The sequence below is a fragment of the Thalassophryne amazonica genome, chromosome 8 (assembly GCF_902500255.1).
Source record: "Thalassophryne amazonica chromosome 8, fThaAma1.1, whole genome shotgun sequence".
NCBI lineage: Eukaryota > Metazoa > Chordata > Actinopteri > Batrachoidiformes > Batrachoididae > Thalassophryne > Thalassophryne amazonica.
The window spans coordinates 10,719,675-10,742,142 of record NC_047110.1 but is presented as its reverse complement, the minus strand read 5'-3'; the positions used below and the strand labels follow the sequence as shown (position 1 = coordinate 10,742,142).

Genomic DNA, 22,468 nt, shown 5'->3' with positions numbered 1-22,468 from the left:
ATTGGACGCCTCTACTGGTGGCCTCTACAGGCCTCTACAGTGCAATCACTATGAAAATATGTATATGGGTTTGCGCTTATATCGAATTGCTTTTTTCTATTTTATATTACTTATTTATTTATACGTTTATGCACTGACCAGACGGCTTTTCTAATTTTGTTGTACTTGTGACAATGACAATAAAGGATATTCATTCATTAAGACTGGTCCATCTTTCTCTTATTTATTGGAAGCACTTCACTAAACATTCCTCTCTCATTTCTTTTCCTGGATATTTACATATCAGTGCAGACAATCAGCATCAGTTAAGACTGCAGAAATGCAAGTTTTTCAAAAATTTTATTCAGTGCGACTGTCTTTGGGAGCGATGAGAACGGACAGGATTAGGAAAGAACACTTCAGAGGGACAGCTCATGTTGGACGGTTTGGAGACAAAGTCAGAGAGGCGAGATTTAAACCCCTGTCACAACTTGACGATTTAGCCAGCGTATAATATTTTCGACGTATGCCAGCATATGGCTGATATGTCCCGCATACGTGGACCGTAAGTTGTGGGTACGTTATGCGATTGTTGACACATGTTTCTTCCAAGTAACTCATAAGTCGAAATACGTCTACTGATGCTGTCCATTGACTGGTTCAAAGCTGCAGTCGTCATGCAGTTCAGACTGTTACAAACATTAAAACCATTCACACATGGAGTAAATATAAAGTATTAATCTTACGTGTTTGTTTCAGTCAGATTCATCATCACAGCCTGACGAAAACTTATCCACATCTTGATTTTGGAAAACGATGTCTGAAAATACTTTAGTTCCTTGTTGTTGCTGATGCAGGGGTCGTGGGCAAGTGGTTATTGCACTTGGTTTCAGTGAGGAAGGGTCCCGGTTCAAATCCCACGTCATGCAATGTGGAGTTGTGTCAGGAAGGGCATCCAGCCTGAGTTCAAACAAGAGAGCAGCCGAAGGGACTCACTTTCTTGATGCTGCTGATAAAACATAGCATTTTTAAAGAAGTCCCTCTGTGTTTGTGAAAACCATTTGGAAGATTCAGACGGCTTTCAGTGGCTTTTCAGTCGAGTGAGTATCCGAGAAATTGTGTAACAGCTGGGCATGTCACAACTTGTCATGTGAGACTTCCAACACGGACGTGCATTTTGTTGTGCGCCATTGCGGCTCCATGCCGACGCACAAATTACTTCGCATGTCTTTCATTACAAAATCTCCTCTAACAGTGGAATGTGCCACAAAAGTGCTGATGTACACCTCTTCTGCAATTTCTCTGGTAGTCAGACGACGTCCCGGATCAACACAGCCTTCACTTTGGAAATGATCTGGTCGTTTCAGCCTGTTGATGGCCGCTCGGAGCGCGGCGCGCCCTCCGCCGCTGTGGGCCGTCTTTAATCCGGTTGTAATGCTCCTTAATCTGTGTGACGACGAGAGTATCCTCACCGAAAGCCGTCTGAATCTTCTGAATGGTTTCCACCTGGCTGTCTCTCACAGTTTGTGGAAACATTTGATTCAGCGCTGCTCCAATCGCTCAGCCATTTCCCTGACAATGAAAATCCGACGAGGGGGGTGGACCAGTGCTCACTCAAAGCCTGCCCACAGGCGAATGATGCAACCGTCAGGCGTGAAAAAACTCATGCATGCGCAGGAAGGTTCAAGTTTGGCTGATGCAAGCGCACATGATTCAAATCCATATAGTTTTTAAAAAAAATAAAAAGGTCGGATAGTTTTCTAACAGACCTCGTATAGCAGTGTATTCATATTAAGTGATTAAAAAAAGTTCATCAGTGTTTCCTCATTCCTGGAGTAATCCACACAGTTCCTTCAGATTCACATTTTAAATATAATCGCAAGCAGAGTCGCTTCAGTACAAGTGTCTCAGATACTATGAATAATACTATATGTATCCATTTACCCGAGATGCATAATACAAGTTACTGTGAAGATTGTTTCCTTTTTTGGGCCAAATCCCTTTGAAGACGCTCCTGGGCTTTCTTACTTTGCTGGATTTTTATTTACTTTCTTTTTGCTTTTACTTACTCTCTGTCCATCACAAGGCTTTTCCTGGCACCTCTAGCTTACAGAGAGATTCTCTTAAACTCAAGTGTGTTGCCTCCAACACAATGCCTCATTCAAGCTAAGTGAACTTAAAATGATTCTTAATAGCTCTGTAGATTAGGGGTCGATGAAATAGATTTTAAAGGGTCGATACAGATTATTTGCATGGTTTGGAGGCTGATATATATATATTTCAGGCCGATATTTGCCTGCAGTAAAATGTGTCAAAATTTAGTATAATACACTCTTAACACTAATTTTTCTTTAAATGTTTTGCAGCATATCTTTAACAAATAAAGTTGAACGAAAGAACACATAAATACAACTCACAGCTCCAGCATGCACACTGCTATAGTCTTCTATGCCAGTTTGTCGGACAGCAGCCTTCAGCATTGACAGGCTGAACTTGTGATGTCTAACAAATCGAGTAGTGCTGTGGGCGGGGCTTCTCCACAAATCAGAATGCAGCAATTCATATTTTAAGAGTGGTATGGGCTAATGGCCCCTCAGTGCCTCAATTCTGGGGGCATTCACTCCATATGATGGGTGAGGTTGAACCAATGAAACCATGAATGTAACTTTTTTTTCCTGGAGTTTCACTCATGGTTCCATTTCTAAACCAAACTAATTCCAGACAGTTTATAAGCATTAACGGCAACTCTGTCAATTTTACAAAGTGAGAATATTGCACATATCTTTTAAAGTAATGTGCTAATTCTGAAGGTTGGAGCATTAACCGACACACACGCCAAAAGGCATTATGGGAAATGAGTCACATCTCCCCCCCCCCCCGTCAAAATGCATAGAACACTGCCATCTCCTGGATGGTACTGTGAATAGTGACCAACATATTTGTGAATCTCAAATGCAGTTTTACGCTCAGAATGTCTCAATATTGCCTGTGAGCAATGAGATGAATGCGTGTGATCAGTCATCCACAAATCCTGAATCACACTTCACAAACAGAATTTTCAATTTTGCAAATGTCTTTTTTTTACAAATGAAAAAAATGACATTTACAAATATGCATTTATTTGTAAAAACCAACACACAAGTTACAAATAGGAAATTTGAGTGTGCAAATCAAGGACTATTTGTAGATCAAGGTTGTGCATTTGCTGGTATTAATGAGACAAATTTAACTCCACAGATAAGTGTCTTTTCAATTAAAAAATAAAGATTTGCATGTACACACTGTCTTTAAAGCAGACACACTGCTGATTGTTGCTGATTAGACTGTGCGCCAGAGGGGTTGGTCGTTACCGAAAAAGTGGCAAATGCTATCATACCTTTTCTGAAAGCCTGAAATCTCAGCTTTTCAATGATATATGATGGCCATCTTAGAAGAGCAGTTGTTACAAGTTATCACATGTAATGTAAACTAAGGTTGAGAAAATTTTTGTGGATGAACCAAAGCAGAATAGTGAGATAGCTGAAAATCTAAAAATGTTATAACAACAAATGAGACATGGTTTCCTATGTTCTGCTTTGGTTCATCCACAAAACATTTTAGCTATCAACATTTACATTTACTCTGATGGACTACCCAGCAGTGGGGAATAAGTTTCATTACAGCAGAAGTCTTTCAGAAAGCGCTGTAACTAGGTTTAAGGATATGATTCCTTCTTTATGTTCTCCAATGCCATATACCAACACATGGCAGAGTAGCTTCCTAAACTCTGTGAGTGAGATAGATTATCTCGTCAATAGTTTTATATCCTCATTGAGGACAACTTTGGATGCTGTAGCTCCTCTGAAAAAGAGAGCCTTAAATCAGAAGTGCCTGACTCCGTGGTATAACTCACAAACTCGCAGCTTAAAGCAGATAGCCCGTAAGTTGGAGAGGAAATGGGGTCTCACTAATTTAGAAGATCTTCACTTAGCCTGGAAAAAGAGTCTGTTGCTCCATAAAAAAGCCCTCCGTAAAGCTAGGACATCTTACTACTCATCACTAATTGAAGAAAATAAGAACAACCCCAGGTGTCTTTTCAGCACAGTAGCCAGGCTGACAAAGAGTCAGAGCTCTATTGAGCCGAGTATTCCTTTAACTAGTAATGACTTCATGACTTTCTCTGCAAATAAAATTTTAACTATTAGAGAAAAAATTATTCATAACCATCCCAAAGACATATCTTTATTGCTTTCAGTAATGCTGGTATTTGGTTAGACTCTTTCTCTCTGATTGTTCTGTCTGAGTTATTTTCATTAGTCACTTCCTCCAAACCATCAACATGTCTATTAGACCCCATTCCTACCAGGCTGCTCAAGGAAGCCCTACCATTAATTAATGCTTCGATCTTAAATATGATCAATCTATCTTTATTAGTTGGCTATGTACCACAGGCTTTTAAGGTGGCAGTAATTAAACCATTACTTAAAAAGCCATCACTTGACCCAGCTATCTTAGCTAATTATAGGCCAATCTCCAACCTTCCTTTTCTCTCAAAAATTCTTGAAAGGGTAGTTGTAAAACAGCTAACTGATCATCTGCAGAGGAATGGTCTATTTGAAGAGTTTCAGTCAGGTTTCAGAATTCATCATAGTACAGAAACAGCATTACTGAAGGTTACAAATGATCTTCTTATGGCCTCAGACAGTGGACTCATCTCTGTGCTCGTCCTGTTCGACCTCAGTGCAGCTTTTGAAACTGTTGACCATAATATTTTATTACAGAGATTAGAGCATGCCATAGGTATTAAAGGCACTGCGCTGCAGTGGTTTGAATCATATTTATCTAATAGATTACAATTTGTTCATGTAAATGGGGAGTCTTCTTCATGGACTAAGGTTAATTATGGAGTTCCACAAGGTTCTGTGCTAGGACCGATTTTATTCACTTTATTCATGCTTCCCTTAGGCAGTATTATTAGAAAGCATTGCTTAAATTTTCATTGTTACGCAGATGATACCCAGCTTTATCTATCCATGAAGCCAGAGGACACACACCAATTAGTTAAACTGCAGGAATGTCTTTCAGACATAAAGACATGGATGACCTCTAATTTCCTGCTTTTAAATTCAGATAAAACTGAAGTTATTGTACTTGGCCCCAAAAATCTTACAAACATGGTGTCTAACCAGATCCTTACTCTGGATGGCATTACCCTGACCTCCAGTAATACTGTGAGAAATCTTGGAGTCATTTTTGATCAGGATATGTCCTTCAATGCGCATATTAAGCAAATATGTAGGACTGCTTTTTTGCATTTGCACAATATCTCTAAAATTAGAAAGGCCTTGTCTCAGAGTGATACTGAAAAGCTAATTCATGCATTTATTTCTTCTAGGCTGGACTATTGTAATTCATTATTATCAGGTTGTCCTAAAAGTTCCCTGAAAAGTCTTCAGTTAATTCAAAATGCTGCAGCAAGAGTACTGACAGGGACTAGAAGGAGAGAGCCTACTGATTCTACTGGTACCCTGTTTCCCATGTAACAATAAGAAATACAGTGGTCCCTCATTTATCGCGGGAGTTACGTTCTAAAAATAACCCGCAATAGGTGAAATCCGCGAAGTAGTCAGAGTTATTTTTTACAATTATTATAGACGTTTTAAGGCTGTAAAACCCCTCACTACACACTTTATACACTTTTCTCAAACAGGCATGAACATTTTCTCACTTTTCTCTCGTGTGTAAACACTCAAAGTTCAAACCTTAGTTTCCAGGCCCAAACATTTTTTGAGAAATAAAAATCAAACGTTTTCCTATAAATAATTACGATGGCTCTTAGAACTAATGAATTTAATTTTAACGATCAACCTACGAGGCTCTCTCCTTCTAGTCCCTGACAGGGACTAGAAGGAGAGAGCATATTTCACCCATATTGGCTTCTCTTCATTGGCTCCCTGTTATTTCCAGAATAGAATTTAAAATTCTTATTCTTACTTATAAGGTTTTGAATAATCAGGTCCCATCTTATCTTAGGGACCTCATAGTACCATATCACCCCAACAGAGCGCTTCGCTCTCAGACTGCAGGCTTACTTGTAGTTCCTAGGGTTTGTAAGAGTAGAATGGGAGGCAGAGCCTTCAGCTTTCAGGCTCCTCTCCTGTGGAACCAGCTCCCAATTCAGATAAGGTAGACAGACACCCTCTCTACTTTTAAGATTAAGCTTAAAACTTTCCTTTTTGCTAAAGCTTATAGTTAGGGCTGGATCAGGTGACGCTGAACCATCCCTTAGTTATGCTGCTATAGACTTAGACTGCTGGGGGGTTTCCCATGATGCACTGAGTGTTTCTTTTTATTCACCTCTTTTTGCTCTGTATGCACCACTCTGCATTTAATCATTAGTGATTGATCTCTGCTCTCTTCCACAGCATGTCTTTTTCCTGATTCTCTCCCCTCAGCCCCAACCAGTCCCAGCAGAAGACTGCCCCTCCCTGAGCCTGGTTCTGCTGGAGGTTTCTTCCTGTTAAAAGGGAGTTTTTCCTTCCCACTGTCGCCAAGTGCTTGCTCATAGGGGGTCGTTTTGACCGTTGGGGTTTTTCTGTAATTATTGTATGGCTTTTGCCTTACAATATAAAGCACCTCGGGGCAACTGTTTGTTGTGATTTGGCGCTATATAAATAAAATTGATTTGATTTGATCATTACTGTATTGTTGGTTTAGCAGTGTTGTTAGTGTTATGGATTTGTTGTGTTTTTATAGTTCAATTAGTGTCGTTAGTTTGGTAGAGAGTTATGTTATGACCGTGAGTTGTCAGGATTTGGGATTTGTTTGTTTTTACTTCATTGTTTTGGTTTGTTTGTTCAGTTACTTTTTATTATGTTTAGTCTCTTGCTGGGGTTTTTCCTGTTTGGGTCTATCTGTCCCTTTCTTTCTTGTTTGTCTCTGCTGACTCTTGGTGGTGGGTGTTTCTCTCTGGCCACACCCTCTTTCTGGAGCGTTCCACGCACACCTGCTCTCAACCAAAACCTCATCACCTGGGTGGCTATAAGCTCCTCATTTTGCCTTGCTCCCTCGCCAGATTGATGCGCCTTGCCTTCTCTCCAGCTCTGTTTGTGTATTCTCAACCTGCTTGCCTCACGTGTGTTACGACTACCTGCCTGTATCCTCGACCACACCTTTGCCTGATGTTTTTGGTATTGTTACTCTTGTTGGGCTGCCTCACTGTGTACCAGACCCCGTTTACTGTTTCTGTAAACTGCTTTTACTTACAGAGCTTGTTGTCTGAGTCCTGCATTTGCGTCCAGCCTAACCGGTCACCCAGACCTGATATGAGTGAAAAGTGTCTGATGTTTTGTGCCACCGTCTGTGTTGTTATGATTGAGAAGTAAATGACACATCTTTACAGCAGCCAGCAGGGTGCATAAAGACAGAAGCTCTGGCTCGTTGTTCATTTTGAGTTTGTGATCACCTTTGAATTTACTCAAAAGCCCCTGTGGTGATCGAAACTGTCAGCTACTTATAAGTAGCTGACAGTGTACGAGACAATACTAAAAGTTAGCAGTTAGCTGCAACTTCCGTTAAATTCCTTATCGGTTTAGCGTTATAAAAAGTTAACTTTTCATTTAGTGGATTAGCGTTTATCGAAGTTAACTTTTGGTTAGCTGTCCCCACTACTTGATACAGTACACATAAACCCTAACACTCCATAGTTACTGAGAGTATAATCCAGTAAGAATTTTTAACATCCCACCCAAGCCACCCACCAGCAAAACCACTGCCACAGTCCACAAAAATATACTTTTATAAACTAACCTTAGCCTGTTAGCTTTGTTCGGTAACTCTAAAATAAGGGTGTGTTCGTCCCACCCAGGTCACGCAGGGTCTTTCCCGTGCTCCATCTTTTAATACATTTATGGGTCAGCCTGGGACAGTAATTTTAGCGATTTACAGTCACAGCATGGCTGCTGTAGATTAAACAGTAGAGAAGAACAAATTTGAATATTTGTTAAATGTCCAATTAAATATTTTAGTATGCTCATACAGAGCCCAGTGACCAAATAATAATAAATAGAAAAATATAACGCAATGCTAAAATACCCTCGGTCATATGAGCATTAAAAACAGGAAGCAGAATGTGACCTTTTGGCGTCATATAAATAGGTCAAGGTTAGCCATCTTTGAACCTGTCCAAGGTCTGTGTCCCAAGAATGCTTCCTGTGAATTTGAAGATGATAGAACTGGACTTGTCTTAAGGACAGATGGACGGACGAATGCAAGACCTTCAGAATACCCAATGGCCATATTTTGGTCTTGGGTAAAAAGTGTGAAATACAAACCTCAAAAAGACCTATAGCTGTTATTTTTCAACAAGAATAAATGTCTATGAAACACAAATGTGCAGGTGTTGAAAATTTGGGCGAAAATGTTGAACTACAATCTTCTATGAAGGCTTGATTCATTTTCTACACCCGCCTATACCAATTTAATGATGACGAGGTGAAAACGAGTCATTGGGTGAAAGGCCGTGCACACTCTGAACAGGCTCTCAGTCTGTCACAGGACTGACACTTATACAAAGACAAACTCATTCACACTCCCACTCACACCTGCAGTCAATTTAAGTCACCAATTCACCGAACTTGCATGTCTCTGGAAGTGGGAGGAAGCTGCAGCACCATGAGGGAACCCAAACAAAGGATGACCATGCATTTCTCCACAAAAGGACCAGGTTGGAAGCGAACCCAGGACCTTCTTGCTGTGCTAAGCACAAAGCCACAGTGCTGCTCATCTTTGAAGGTTTGATGACCGATAATGCATTATGTCTCTGACACTGTGCCATTAGAAAAAAATGACGACTACTACTACTACTACCACAAATACAAGATAAAATAAAACAGACAAATTTGACAAGCTTCATAGATATTGACTGGAAACAGTACCTGAGAGGCATGTTGGGGAAAGCGGTTGATGACATCTTGAATCATCTCAGTCAGGTAGCAACACTGCTGCCTCACACTTATCAAGAAATTATAGAGATCCTCACTCCTGTCAAGGTCACAGAAAATCAAAGATAATTTGGGACGGCATCAACACTTGCAGAAGATATTAGTAAATATACAGTACAGGTTCCTATGTGAGGTCAAAGTGTTGGAGAGATTTTCCAGAGTACACTCTTGTACCACCTCACTCTTGTAACGGAAAGATGAGTTTTAGGATGTGTAGATATTACCACTTGTGGATCATTTTACCTCGAATAATGGGGGCACCACCTATGACTGAATGATATTATAACAAGGTTATACTATCAATGATTTTAGGGTCATTCAATAGGAAATATGAAATCAGTCTCTGATCTTCCGGTCAGAAGTTCTGCAGGTCAAGAACCAATACCTCTGAAACCATCTAAATCACAGACACTGCATACGTTTAAAACATTTATTTACCTCCATCAGGGGTTGAATAACAGGACATATCACAGTAATGCAATTTTATGATGACGAAGTTCAATGGACAATTATTATATGATGTTTATGTAATATGGTTTAGTTGCGGGAGTTTAAGAATGAATTACGTCCTAGTCAGCAGGGGATTTACGTTGGTATTTATTAACGTGAGATATTGTTAATGACAGAATAGAATTATATGAAGCCACTCCACTTTAGATTCTGACAAAAACCAGAGCTTACTTGGGGGGCAGTGCAAGTAGATCTCTGTGAAGTCAGATGCTGGGAGACGTCTCGTTTTCAGTCGATAAATCGTCCGTTTGCAACAGCTGACCTGAAGGACCTTGACAGAGGGACTCTGCCGGTCACCATGCCAGGTATTGTTGGTTACCAGGGGTGATTTATGTTGTTAAGCTCTGCCTTTGTGACAGCATTTCGAATCGCTGTGTGGCTCAAGCTGACCTGGTTGTATATATGTCTGCAGCACTTGCAGTATTAGGATTGTCAGAATAAAGGTTTGAGTGTCTTTAGTCTCTATTCGCCCAAAACAAAATTTTTTCTTTCGGCGTCGTCTTTGGAAGCCAGGTCAAATCAAAAACTCAATACCAAAAATAGTTGACTTTGTAAGAAAAATGTTCAAGGGATAAATTTGGAGTTTAAGAAGAAAAAAGTTTTAACTTGAAAAATCGTCAAAGGAAGTTACATGCGCGGGCACGGCAACTTCACAAAAGTTTGGGTAAAAGTTATCTGTGGAAGAAAAGTTAAAAAGTAATTTCTTGTTGCGTGCACAGACAAGAAATCAATTCAAACAACATGTGGTTGAAAGAACAAAGGGTCATAAAGTTGGGACAGCAAAGGCGAGTGTCTCAAGACCCACGAAAAGAAAGAGAGTAAGAGCGTAAGTGGCAGCGTAATAGCAAGAGTAAGCGTAAGAGCTTAAGAGAGCGTCTTCCCGGGGCACATGCTTTTAAAGGGTTAAAAGCTCCACCCCCACGAATTCTGGGTATTGTAGTTTTTACTGTGTTTCTTTGTCTAATTTTGATAATAAATCGATTTCCACTTCTTAAATTCCCGCTTAAAACCAAGCAAGTCCTGTATTACAAAACTCTTGTAAACAATTCTTGGAAACAGCGCACAACACCCTATATGAAAACAAACACACATTTGATAAACTTTCTACAATCTATGGTCAGAACAAAATGCACTGGATATATAAATTCCATGTGTTAGGTTAAATGATCACATGTTCGTTTCTGTCCTTTTATTTCTTTTCTTTTCTTGTTACAATCCACAATTGTACAACTTTTTAAATGTAACTTCAACTTTACAACACTACACAAATTGGACATGTGTCCTTCCCCAATTCGCCCAAAGTGGGAGGCTGGTTTTGGGTTTTTATCATAAAACATGATAAAAACTCTTAGTGAGGAATGCACTTTGGGAGTCTTAAATCCTGATAGTGGTGTGGTTTTATGACACCTGGCCATCCTGTGTTGGGCTCAGAAAAATGTCATTTTGACACCTAGATATATTACAAACCTTGAGCTGTGCTTGGTTCTTCTTTGAAGAAACTTTTATGACCTTTTGCTTCATGCAAACGTAGGAGGTTGAATGTTGAAGACAGGCTTCTCGTTACACTCTCAACCCTGTTTCTTCATTTCTCCCATGACACAACCCATCTGCATCTATTTCAGCATTTCCCAGTATCACATTAGTTGGATTTAGAAAAGCCTAGGCTTGTACCTTGTAAAATGAAGTGAGTGAACAGACTAGATTTACAGAAAAACAGCAGAGTCCTGCCTCACAGGTTTTAAGACAATAATTCACAAAGAACAGATGTTATCATGTTATAACTTGTTAAATTAAGAGAAAATCAACAATCAGGGTCGAGAGACACCTCTGCGTGGGTGTGTTTAACATGGGAATGTCATTAACACATCGACAAATCTTAGCCTGGTCCAACAGCTGGGATCATCCCAGATGATCAGGGTCTGAGGAACAACCTTCATCCACCTTCACAGCAATTGAGTTAGATGCCATCGCCTCCTCTGTCTTTTTGTTTCACCAGAGCCCTGTTATCCACCTCGTGATCACAGTTCCTGTTGGGTCTTCATGTAGCAGCCACAGGGCAGACAATGTCCCCACCCTATTTCACTCCAACAAGCAATCCTCCTTTGATCCTTTACCCAGGTGTCTGGGTAAAGGACACTGTGCTGCCTCAAATCAGGCAGCACAGTGACTTTGCTGGCTTGTCTGCAAGATGTGAAGAATTGGCTGGCTCAATTTTTTTTCAAATTGAATGAAGACAAAACTGAAGTTGTTGTGTTTGGCCATCCCAATTCCTCATCATCCACTGTGTTCTTGGCCCGTTGGCATCTTTTTCCCAGTCTGTGGTAAAAAAAAAAAACCTTGGAATTCTACAACCCCTGGCAAAAATTATGGAATCACCAGCCTCTGAGGATGTCCATTCAGTTGTTTAATTTTGTAGAAAAAAAGCAGATCACAGACATGACACAAAACTAAAGTCATTTCAAATGGCAACTTTCTGGCTTTAAGAAACACTATAAGAAATCAAGAAAAAAAGATTGTGGCAGTCAGTAATGGTTACTTTTTAGACCAAGCAGAGGAAAAAAATATGGAATCACTCAATTCTGAGGAAAAAATTATGGAATCACCCTGTAAATTTTCATCCCCAAAACTAACACCTGCATCATATCAGATCTGCTCGTTAGTCTGCATCTAAAAAGGAGTGAACACACCTTGAAGAGCTGTTGCACCAAGTGGACTGACATGAATCATGGCTCCAACACGAGAGATGTCAATTGAAACAAAGGAGAGGATTATCAAACTCTTAAAAGAGAGTAAATCATCATGCAATGTTGCAAAAGATGTTGGTTATTCACAGTCAGCTGTGTCTAAACTCTGGACCAAATACAAACAACATGGGAAGGTTGTTAAAGGCAAACATACTGGTAGACCAAGGAAGACATCAAAGCGTCAAGACAGAAAACTTAAAACAATATGTCTCAAAAATTGAAAAATGCACAACAAAACAAATGAGGAACGAATGGGAGGAAACTGGAGTCAACGTCTGTAACCGAACTGTAAGAAACCGCCTAAAGGAAATGGGATTTACATACAGAAAAGCTAAACAAAAGCCATCATTAACACCTAAACAGAAAAAAAAACAAGGTTACAATGGGCTAAGGAAAAGCATTCGTGGACTGTGGATGACTGGATGAAAGTCATATTCAGTGATGAATCTCGAATCTACATTGGGCAAGGTGATGATGCTGGAACTTTTGTTTGGTGCCGTTCCAATGAGATTTATAATGATGACTGCCTGAAGAGAACATGTAAATTTCCACAGTCATTGATGATATGGGGCTGCATGTCAGGTAAAGGCACTGGGGAGATGGCTGTCATTACATCATCAATAAATGCACAAGTTTACGTTGATATTTTGGACAATTGAAAGGATGTTTGGGGATGTTTCAAGATGATAATGCATCTTGCCATAGAGCAAAAACTGCAAAAACATTCCTTGTAAAAAGACACATAGGGTCAATGTCATGGCATAGGGTCAATGTCAACGAGTAGATCTGATTTGATGCAGGTGTTAGTTTGGGGGATGAAAATTTATAGAGTGATTCCATAATTTTTTCCTCAGAATTGAGTGATTCCATATTTTTTTCCTCTGCTTGGTCTAAAAAAGTAACCGTTACTGACTGCCACAATCTTTTTTTTCTTGATTTCTTAGTGTTTCTTAAAGCCAGAAAGTTGTCATTTGAAATGACTTTAGTTTTGTGTCATGTCTGTGATCTGCTTTTTTTCTACAAAATTAAACAACTGAATGAACATCCTCCGAGGCCGGTGATTCCATAATTTTTGCCAGGGGTTGTAACAGACAGCTCGTTTAAGGTGGACAAACAGATCAATTCTGTAGTTAAAGCTAGCTTTTTTCAACTGCGAGTCCTAAGCAAGGTGAAAGCTTACCTCTCCTGCAAGGGTTTTGAGTGTGTTGTCCACACTTTTATAACGTCACAACCTGATTACTGCAACTCGCTGTACTGTGGAGTAGACCAATCCTCCCTTAGCCGCTTACACCTCGTGCAAAATTCTGCTGTGCGCTTGCTGATGGGCACCAGGCGCAGTGAACACATCATGCCTGTTCTGTCATCTCTCCACTGGCTTCCAGTCAGCTATCGCACTGATTTTAAAAACCTGCTCATTGTATTTAAAAGCTTGAATGGTTTGGCTCCACCTTATCTATCTGAGCTGTTGTCCTCTTATGCTCCCTCAAGGATGATGAGGTCCACCAATCAGCTCCTTCTCAACGTGCCAAGAACATTTGTGAAAACCAGAGGAGACGTTTGAAGACCAGAGGAATATTAGATCTGCGTCGTCTTTAAATGATTTTAAGTCATTATTGAAGACCCATCTTTTCGCACAGGCCTTCAACACTTAAGCAGAGTTGCTCTTTTGTTTTAAACTTTTATTGTATTCATTAGTGTTAGATCTTGTATTTTCTTGTATTGTATTTTCTATTTTTGTATTTTATATCCTTTTATTTTGTATCTGTGAGGCACTTTGGACAGCTTTGGTTGCTGTAAATGGGCTATATAAATAAATTTGACTTTGTGTCATAACGCGAACAAGGGGTTTGATTTTGACACCCGTCACAACAATACAGTAGGACAGTAACCACCAAGACCTAAAGGACCACCCAGGAACAGAGGAGCTTCCTACTTTTAAACTCTGATAAGACTGAAATGATGGTTCTTGGTCCAAAGAGACATCGGCATCAATTTGACCAGTTAACGCTTACTCGAGGCTTATGTGTCATACATCACACTGACAAAGTGAAGGAGCTTGGGGTAATTTTTGATCCTACATTGTCCTTTGACATCCACATTAGAGATTTTACGAGGACTGCTTTCTTCACATGCGAAATATAGCGGTAATTTGTCCCATCTTGTCTATGGTTGATGCTGAGACCCTGATTCATGTGTTTGTCTCTTCTGGATTGGACTACTGCAATGTTCTATTTTCTGGTTTACCGCAGTCCAGCATTAGGGCTCGCCAACTGGATCAAAATTCTGTTGCCAGACGTTTGACACAAAGCAGAAAGTTTGACCACATTACATGAATTTTGTCATGTCTTCACTGGCTTCCTGTCCCTGTGAGATCAGGTTCTGCTACAAGCCTATAACATTGTTCATGGACTGGCACCTCCCTACCTAGATGACCTAACACTGGGAGGTCCAAGCTTTTCTCTTCTACCTGTAAAGCCCACGGAGAGTCAAATGACCCCAAGATCCCCCGTGGAAAGCTACTTCTGTTATGTAAACAAGGAAATCTCAGAACACCTCACTCAGACGCCCAGAGACTGGTCAAATGACCCATCTACCTCTAAAGTCCATGGAGAAGCAAATGACTCCAAGATCCCCTGTGGAGAGCTACTTCTGTTATGTAAACAAGGAAGTCTCAGAACACCTCAGGGGAGGGGCTGACTTGGCCTAGCCACATGCTTGTGTTTGCATCTGTGCTTTGATGACAGGTCCACCCGCAGTGAGCGAGCAAAGACCGATAGATTTGCTGCAATTTCTGGTGTATGGAGGTCTTTTGCTTCCAAATGCATCACCTCATACAACCTCGGTCGACACAACACCGTTGACGAACAGCTTTACCCATCAAAGACTCGCTGCTGTACACTGCCAGTAAACCTGACAAGTTTGGGATTAAGTTTTGGGTGGCCTGCGACTTGAAGTCCAAGTACATCTGTAACGTCTTCCCATATCTTGGCAAGGACCCCAGTCGTCCCAGCAGGGAGAGACTGTCAGAAAATGTGGTGATGAGGCTGATAGAACCATTCCTGGACAAGGGCAGAAATGTTACCACGGACAATTTCTTCACCTCGCTGTCACTGGCACAATGACTGCACAGCAGGAAAACCACCCTCCTCGGCACCGTCAACAAGATCTGCAGGGAAATACATCCCTCCACGAAACAGATGGACCGCAATGAATTCACCACTCAGGTGTTTTCAACCACTGGGGCCACACTCACAGTTTATGCACCCAAACGAAGGAAGGTGGTTTACATCCTCAGCAGCATGCACAGCATGGTTGAGACTGAGAATACCACCAAAAGGAAGCCAAACACGGTCACGCTTTACAACAAAACAAAGTGTGGCGTGGATGTTATGGACCAGATGGTGCGGGACTACACTGTCCGAGCAGGAACACGGCGCTGGCCAGTTGCTGTGTTTTACAACATGGTTGATATGGCAGCCCTGAATACGCATGTGCTATATCAAGCATGCACCGGGAAAAAGGAGAGATGGGTGTACTTCCTGGTGGAGCTCGCCAAGGAGTTGGCTCACTCTCATGTGGGTGCCAAGAAGGCACAGAAAGAAATGCCACTTCAGCAGCAACTCATGACACCAAGCCCTGGAAAACGAGCACATTGTCAGGTCAAAAACCAATGCCGGAGCAATCGTGCGACTGTTCGATGTGCTGTCTGCGACAGGTACACTTGTGGCAAATGCAGAAAAGACCTTCCATGGCAGTGTGGGGACTGTTAGTCATTTTGAGTGACTGTAACCTGTACCTATTGTATATATTTTGGTTTTCTGGTGTGTGTTTTGGTACATTTTGGTACATTTCAATAAAATCCAGAAAACAAAGTTTTCTTTTGGTGTGTTTTTTGGTACATTTCAATACAATTCAGAAAACAAAAGTTTTCTTTTGGTGTGTTTTTTGGTACATTTCAATACAATTCAGAAAACAAAATTTCATCTCTCCCCCAGGGTAAAGTTATTTATCCACCTAAGCACAAATCAGCAGCCCTTTCAGACATTAAATATGCAAACACAAGAATGTGGCTATCCAAGTCAGCCCCTCCCCTGAGGTGTTCTGAGACTTCCTTGTTTACATAACAGACGTAGCTCTCCACAGTGGATCTTGGAGTCATTTGACTATCCGTGGACTTTAGAGGTAGATGGTCATTTGACCAGACCTTGGCCTTCTGGGTGCTAATTGAACCCTACGTGCCGGCCCGGGCTTTGCGTTCTCAGGGTGCAGGACTACTTAGTGTCCCCAGGGTGAATAAAAAGTCTGCGGGTCACAGAGCTTTCTCTTATTGTTCCCCTGTTCTGTGGAATGATCACCCTGCATCAATAAAAGAGTCAGATTCTGTAGAGACTTTCAAGCCAGACGCACTTATTTTCCCTTTCGTATGGCTAGCACACTGGCATAGTATGGAACTATGTTTTTTACGCTTTTAAATTCATTTTATTAGGAAACGGATCATGCAACGGCCTCAACTTTATCTAAATTCTGGGTCTTTTTGTGAAGCTTAGGGCTAGTGGCCGGCAATCACCTTAGTATTTCTTCTGTTTTTCTTGTTGCTTAATGCTGACAAATTATACTATATTTGTTGTCTTTCTGATACCTGATTCTGTTTTTTTTTTCTCTCTCTCTCTGTTTGAGGTGTGGCTCCATGTAGAGATGGGTGTGGTGTCTGTTTCTGTAACCCTCCTGTCATGTGCACCGGCAACATTTCCTGTATATTCGTTTTGTGAATTGTTTTGTAAATGGTGTCAGTAGCATGGTCCAAGCAGAGGGTCACCCCTTTGAGTCTGGTCTGCTTGAGGTTTCTTCTCAAATCATCAGAGGGACTTTTTTCTTACCACTGTCGCCTGTGTGCTTGCTCTGGGGGTTGGTAAGGTTAGATCTTACTTGTGTGAAGCGCCTTGTGGCAACTCTGTTGTGATTTGGCGCTATATAAATGAAAATAATTTGAAATTGACTTAAGCAGCCCAATGGTAGAGTAGCTTATAAAGCTGCTCCAGCCAACGTCAACTGGACAAAGCTTAGATTTCAAGTCATGTTTTTCAGCAATGGCTTGCCAAGTCAAAACACTTGAGTCTCAAGCAGCTGTGGGTGATATGACCTTCAAGCTGATATGACAACACACAGGTGCAAAGCCAGAGAGAGGAATCCAAATGGCACTGCCCCACTTGCTAGAGAAAAGGTCTACTTTTGAAGACATTTTAAAGACATCATTTTATATACAATGATAACAACAAGTAATAAAAATAAAAAGTATGTGTTCGCAACAACTAAAACACCATTCGGCCACTATTCCTCTCAGTATCCTGCTACAATTCTGCACAAAGTGGATTTGATGAGACATGCGTACACATTCACTGTCATAGTTGCGTATGACAGTATTTGAATTGTTTTATTAAAGTAAAACAATTTTTTTTCCTAAAGTGAATCTAAAGATATTGTACTTTCATGATTGCCCCTCACTCTGGCCACTGTTCGTTCCTCTGAAGGATTTTCGGTGTTGTTTCAGTGAGTATTCACCATAACCACTACTTTGTTGAGCTGATAATCCCAGTGACATGTCAGTTTTACGTGTTGGTAGAAATACCCATCTGGAAGGAATTGGTGCAGTTTTCATGACACCATTTCAAACTGATACCAATATGGTGAAGTGAGAAACGGTCCTGCAGAGGGAAGTCCTCAGCAAGACTAAACCGACACCATCTATGGCTGTCAATCATTGTTTCATGCCCCTTCAATGTCATACCAAGCTCGCCAGGCTACATCAAGGTTTCTCTATGTAGGACTGGAGCTGCATCAGGAAGGGCAACAGGCTTAAAAATAAATACCTTAAATACCTGTATGGATCTGTACCGAAACTGCTGTGCCAACCCTGAACAACAGCTGGAAGACAAACAACCATTGCGCTTATACTTCTCAATTATTAATGCAAATTTGACAGGCGGGTTGGTCAAAAAAGTTTGGATACAAATGCGAGGCTCACACAAACAGCTCTGGTTGGTAAAAGGCTTTAGTGGTAGGGATAGAAGAGGTCGGTACACAAAGAGGCAATCTAAAAAACAGCAGTACAAAAATCATCAGACTTAAGTGTGGTCATTCAAACAGGCAGAAGATCAAACAAAATGAGGCAGGCAGGACTATGGAACACGAAGAACAGCGCTGGAGAGAAGTCACAAGACATCAATCTGGCGAGGAACTACTGCACCCAGTGAGCTTATATAACCCCAGGTGATGAGCTGCAAATTAGAAACAGGTGTGCGTGGAAAGCACCAGAACAAGAGTGTGGCCACAGAGTGGGAAACTCCCACCACCAAGAAGCCAGGGACAGACAAGAGAGATAGAGACAGACAGACCCAAGTAGAAAAACCCAGCAGGAGAATAAACACACAGAAAACCAATGAATCAAAGAAAATAACAAAGACCAAAATAAAATAAAACAGACAAACAAAATCTCAAACCCTGACAGAATTAAGTCCAAGACATACTCAGTAACCTGGAAATGTTATTATAGCCACCCCCTGACTTATCTAAAAATGGCTGCATTAAAAACAAGTCACAGATCAGCCACAAAAAAATACCACTTTGCTTTTTATTCATAAAAAGAACTTGAAGAACAATGAAACCAAGGAGCTTTTACCAATGGTATGGAATGAAAAGAAGGTGTCTGATGTTTTCAATTTAAAATAAAACACATAATTGTTTTATTAAATTAAAATATGGCCACTGAGTCCTGGGAGCACAGTAGGTATTGAAAATGTGAGTCCCAAGGCCCAAGACTGAGTCCCAGCACCTAGAGGCAGCAAAGGCACCTCGCACAAGCACCAAATTCAATCCATGGAGCTACTAATGTCAGGAGCTATTCAAGTGTGCTGCAGTGTGCTAAGAAAGATGTCAAATGATGCCATGAAAGCAAAGTGTGTCTAAGATTATGTAGTTTTACATTTGAAAAAGACAATGAAAAAGAAAATCTGCAACACTGTAGGGTGCAGTTCTTTTTGAAATGAAACAGCCATTGCATCTAGTTAATGTTTTTGCATTTTCACAAATGGCTGGAAACTTGTTAAACTGAAGAAAAATTAAATAACTAAATATTTGCAATGTGTTTTTTATCTATTGTAAGAGCCACAACTTGTGCCAAATTTATTGTATTTATTGCACATTTCATATTTCATTATTTTGTTTTATATAACAGCTGAGTGGCTCCTTGTCATTTGATTGGTGCTTTGTATGTCACATGACATGGATTATTCATCCCATTTGTGTTGCGTTCCATTTAGCATGCAAATTTGGTTCCATGCGTTTTGTACCACTGCACGCCATTACCACTGCCCACAAGTGGGAGTAGCATTCAGCTAAATATGGCAGAGTTGGGTTTGCTGATGGACGACAAATTGAAGGAGCTAATTGCTGCCGTCTTCAAAAATCTACACACAGTATCTTTAATCTGAGCAGCAGATAGCAGATGAATTTACTCTGCAGCACGTTGTTGTTTATTATTATTTTTGACTAGTTATGTGACACGTCATATAATAATAGCTGTTGTCTTTAACGCGCACTCACTAAACACAAATACAGCTCATTACGTGTTGGCTTTTGGGTTCCAAGTTTGTAAGAAAATTCTAATGGCCCAGTCACACAGCACACGACGATTCCCGAAGGGAAAAAGTAAAACAACCCACAATTCGTTGAGGAAAGGTGGACGAAAGAGCTTTATCACCAAACAGCCTGCGAAGCAAGAGTGCAAAAGGGACGAAAAAGAAGCTAACGATCTCGACGCTTTAATGAAATGCCACAGCTGGAGCAGTGTGTGTCTGCATCTCTGAGTTCCAGGACTCGGCGCTGGGATGGAGCTCATAGCGCCTGAGTCCTGGAGAAACTACAAACAGAAGCTGTGGAGATCTATGTGGACGTCAGTGGACCACCTGCTCTGGTTCCTTATCCAGAACAAAAGAGGGATCATCTCCATCATCATCAGAATCCTCACTGTCTGATGACACGCTGCGCGCTCCATCTGGCATCAATTAAAAAAAGAAAAAGTGCGCCGTGGTCACTGCTGTATCACTGTATTATGTTACAAAGCTATATATGAGGGCTGTCAATAAAGTATAGGTCCGTTTTATTTTTTTCAAAAACTATATGGATTTCATTCATATGTTTTTACGTCAGACATGCTTGAACCCTCGTGCGCATGGGTTAACCCTAACCCTAACCCTAACCCCATGGTGTGAGACGTCGCGCAGCGCTCTCAGGCGCCGTCGTCAGCCTGTTTCAAGCTGAAAACCTCCACATTTCAGGCTCTATTGATCCAAGACGTCGTGAGAGAACAGAGAAGTTTCAGAAGAAGTCGGTTTCAGCATTTTATCCGGATATTCCACTGTTAAAGGAGATTTTTTAATGAAAGACGTGCGGACGGGTCCGCGCGTCGGGACGCAGCCGGCGCGGTGCGGCGGCACAGGAAAAACACCTCCGTGTTGATAACCATTTGTAAAACCGAGGCGGCTTTTGATGGCTTTCAGTGGAGTGAGTATATGAGAAATTGTTTAACAGCTGGACATGTTCCAACTCGTCCTTAAGGCTTCCAACGGAGGTGTTTTCCTGTGGCGGAGCGTCGCGGCGGCTGTGAGCTGACGCTGCAATCCGCCCGCACGTCTTTCATTAAAAAAATCTCCTTTAACAGTGGAATATCCGGATAAAATGCTGAAACCGACTTCTTCTGAAACTTCTCTGTTCTCTCACGACGTCCTGGATCAATAGAGCCTGAAATGTGGAGGTTTTCAGCTTGAAACAGGCTGACGACGGCGCCTGGGAGTGCTGCACGACGTCTCGCTCCGTGGGAAGTCCTTAAAGCGACAGCATCACCTCAAAATCTCTCATCAGCCGTTAAAATTTTCACCGAAAACCAGCTTAATTTTTCGAACTGTGTCCACTTCGATGTGTCTCACAGGTTTAGAAAAAATTTTGATCAAACAAAGCGCCAGTCTCTCAAAGCGCAACTTCTCAGACAAAGGAATTCCGACGAGGGGCTGGACGACTCCTCCCACAAGGAGTGCTCACAGGCGAATGACGTCACTGACAGGCGTGGAAAAACTCACCCATGCGCACGAGGGTTCAAGCATGTCTGACGTAAAAACATATGAATGAAATCCATATAGTTTTTGAAAAAAATAAAAAGGACCTATACTTTATTGACAGACCTTGTATATATATATATATATATATATATATATATATATATATATATATAGATTTAGAACAGAAAACTGTCAAAAGGGGGAATAAATATATGTGTAAAGATGATTGAGTATATCAGAGCAGTAAATTAATCAGTGCGTGTGAACGTGCGCATTGACTCACATGTGCGGTTATTCCACCAGCTGATCACTGATCCACAACGTGAATTCTGCCTTCCAGAACAGCTCTTTATGTAATAATTTTGATTCATCTGCCTGTTACCACATGTACAGAAGGACTGGATTGTCATTCCTACACTCATATTGTTATATTTAATACAAAATAATAAGCGCACACAGCAGCAGCAGCTGCTGCTGCCGATGCTGCATTCAAGTACCGTCGGAAATTACACAACTTTTTTGTTGTTTCAAATTCAACAGTTTTCAACAATAATTAATTATATCCACACAAAAGATTAATTCTGGTCTATATAAGGTGCCTGAGCACATTGAAGCTGACCCCCCACAAAGATAAAAAATAAAATCCAAGCAAGCAGGCTGAGTCTGCCCTGTAATTTCCAACGGTACATGAAGCAGCAGCAGCCGCCGCGCTCACAAACCGGCTCCTGCACTGTGTGAAAACATTCAGCTGCTCCAACGAAGTCAAATTAAACAATAACTTTACAAAAACTAAACAAACGATTAAAAAACGTCAAGAACAACAGCAAAATGAAACACAGAAGAATTGAGGTTTTCGTTGTCCTTTGTTCAAATTTTTCAACAGTTTAAAATCCTGACGAAGCGCCAGATGCAGGAACAAAGCTGCGCGAAGGTTAAACGATGTCAACGAAAGTCCAGATTTCTTCTTTCGTCAGGGCTTTGTCATCCTTCGTTAAGTGCCGTGTGACTGGGCCATAAGTTAACCAATTCCATTTATTGTTACAAACTTTCTGAATACAGGGGTCAAAGCTGGTGTCCACTCCAGTGACGTTTACAAATCACACAGCAGACTGACTCCTCCTGCTGCAGAAAGCAGAGAGATGAG

The 22,468-nt window shown here is 41.0% G+C and overlaps 1 protein-coding gene across 1 annotated transcript in view; it reads right to left on the bottom strand.

The window, feature by feature from the left end:
* The window catches only part of asz1 (ankyrin repeat, SAM and basic leucine zipper domain containing 1), a 265,510-nt gene that overhangs the window by 34,704 nt on the left and 208,338 nt on the right, over positions 1-22,468 (bottom strand). The window contains 1 exon segment of the mRNA XM_034175985.1: positions 8,895-9,000. Coding sequence (XP_034031876.1) covers positions 8,895-9,000 — 106 coding nt within the window.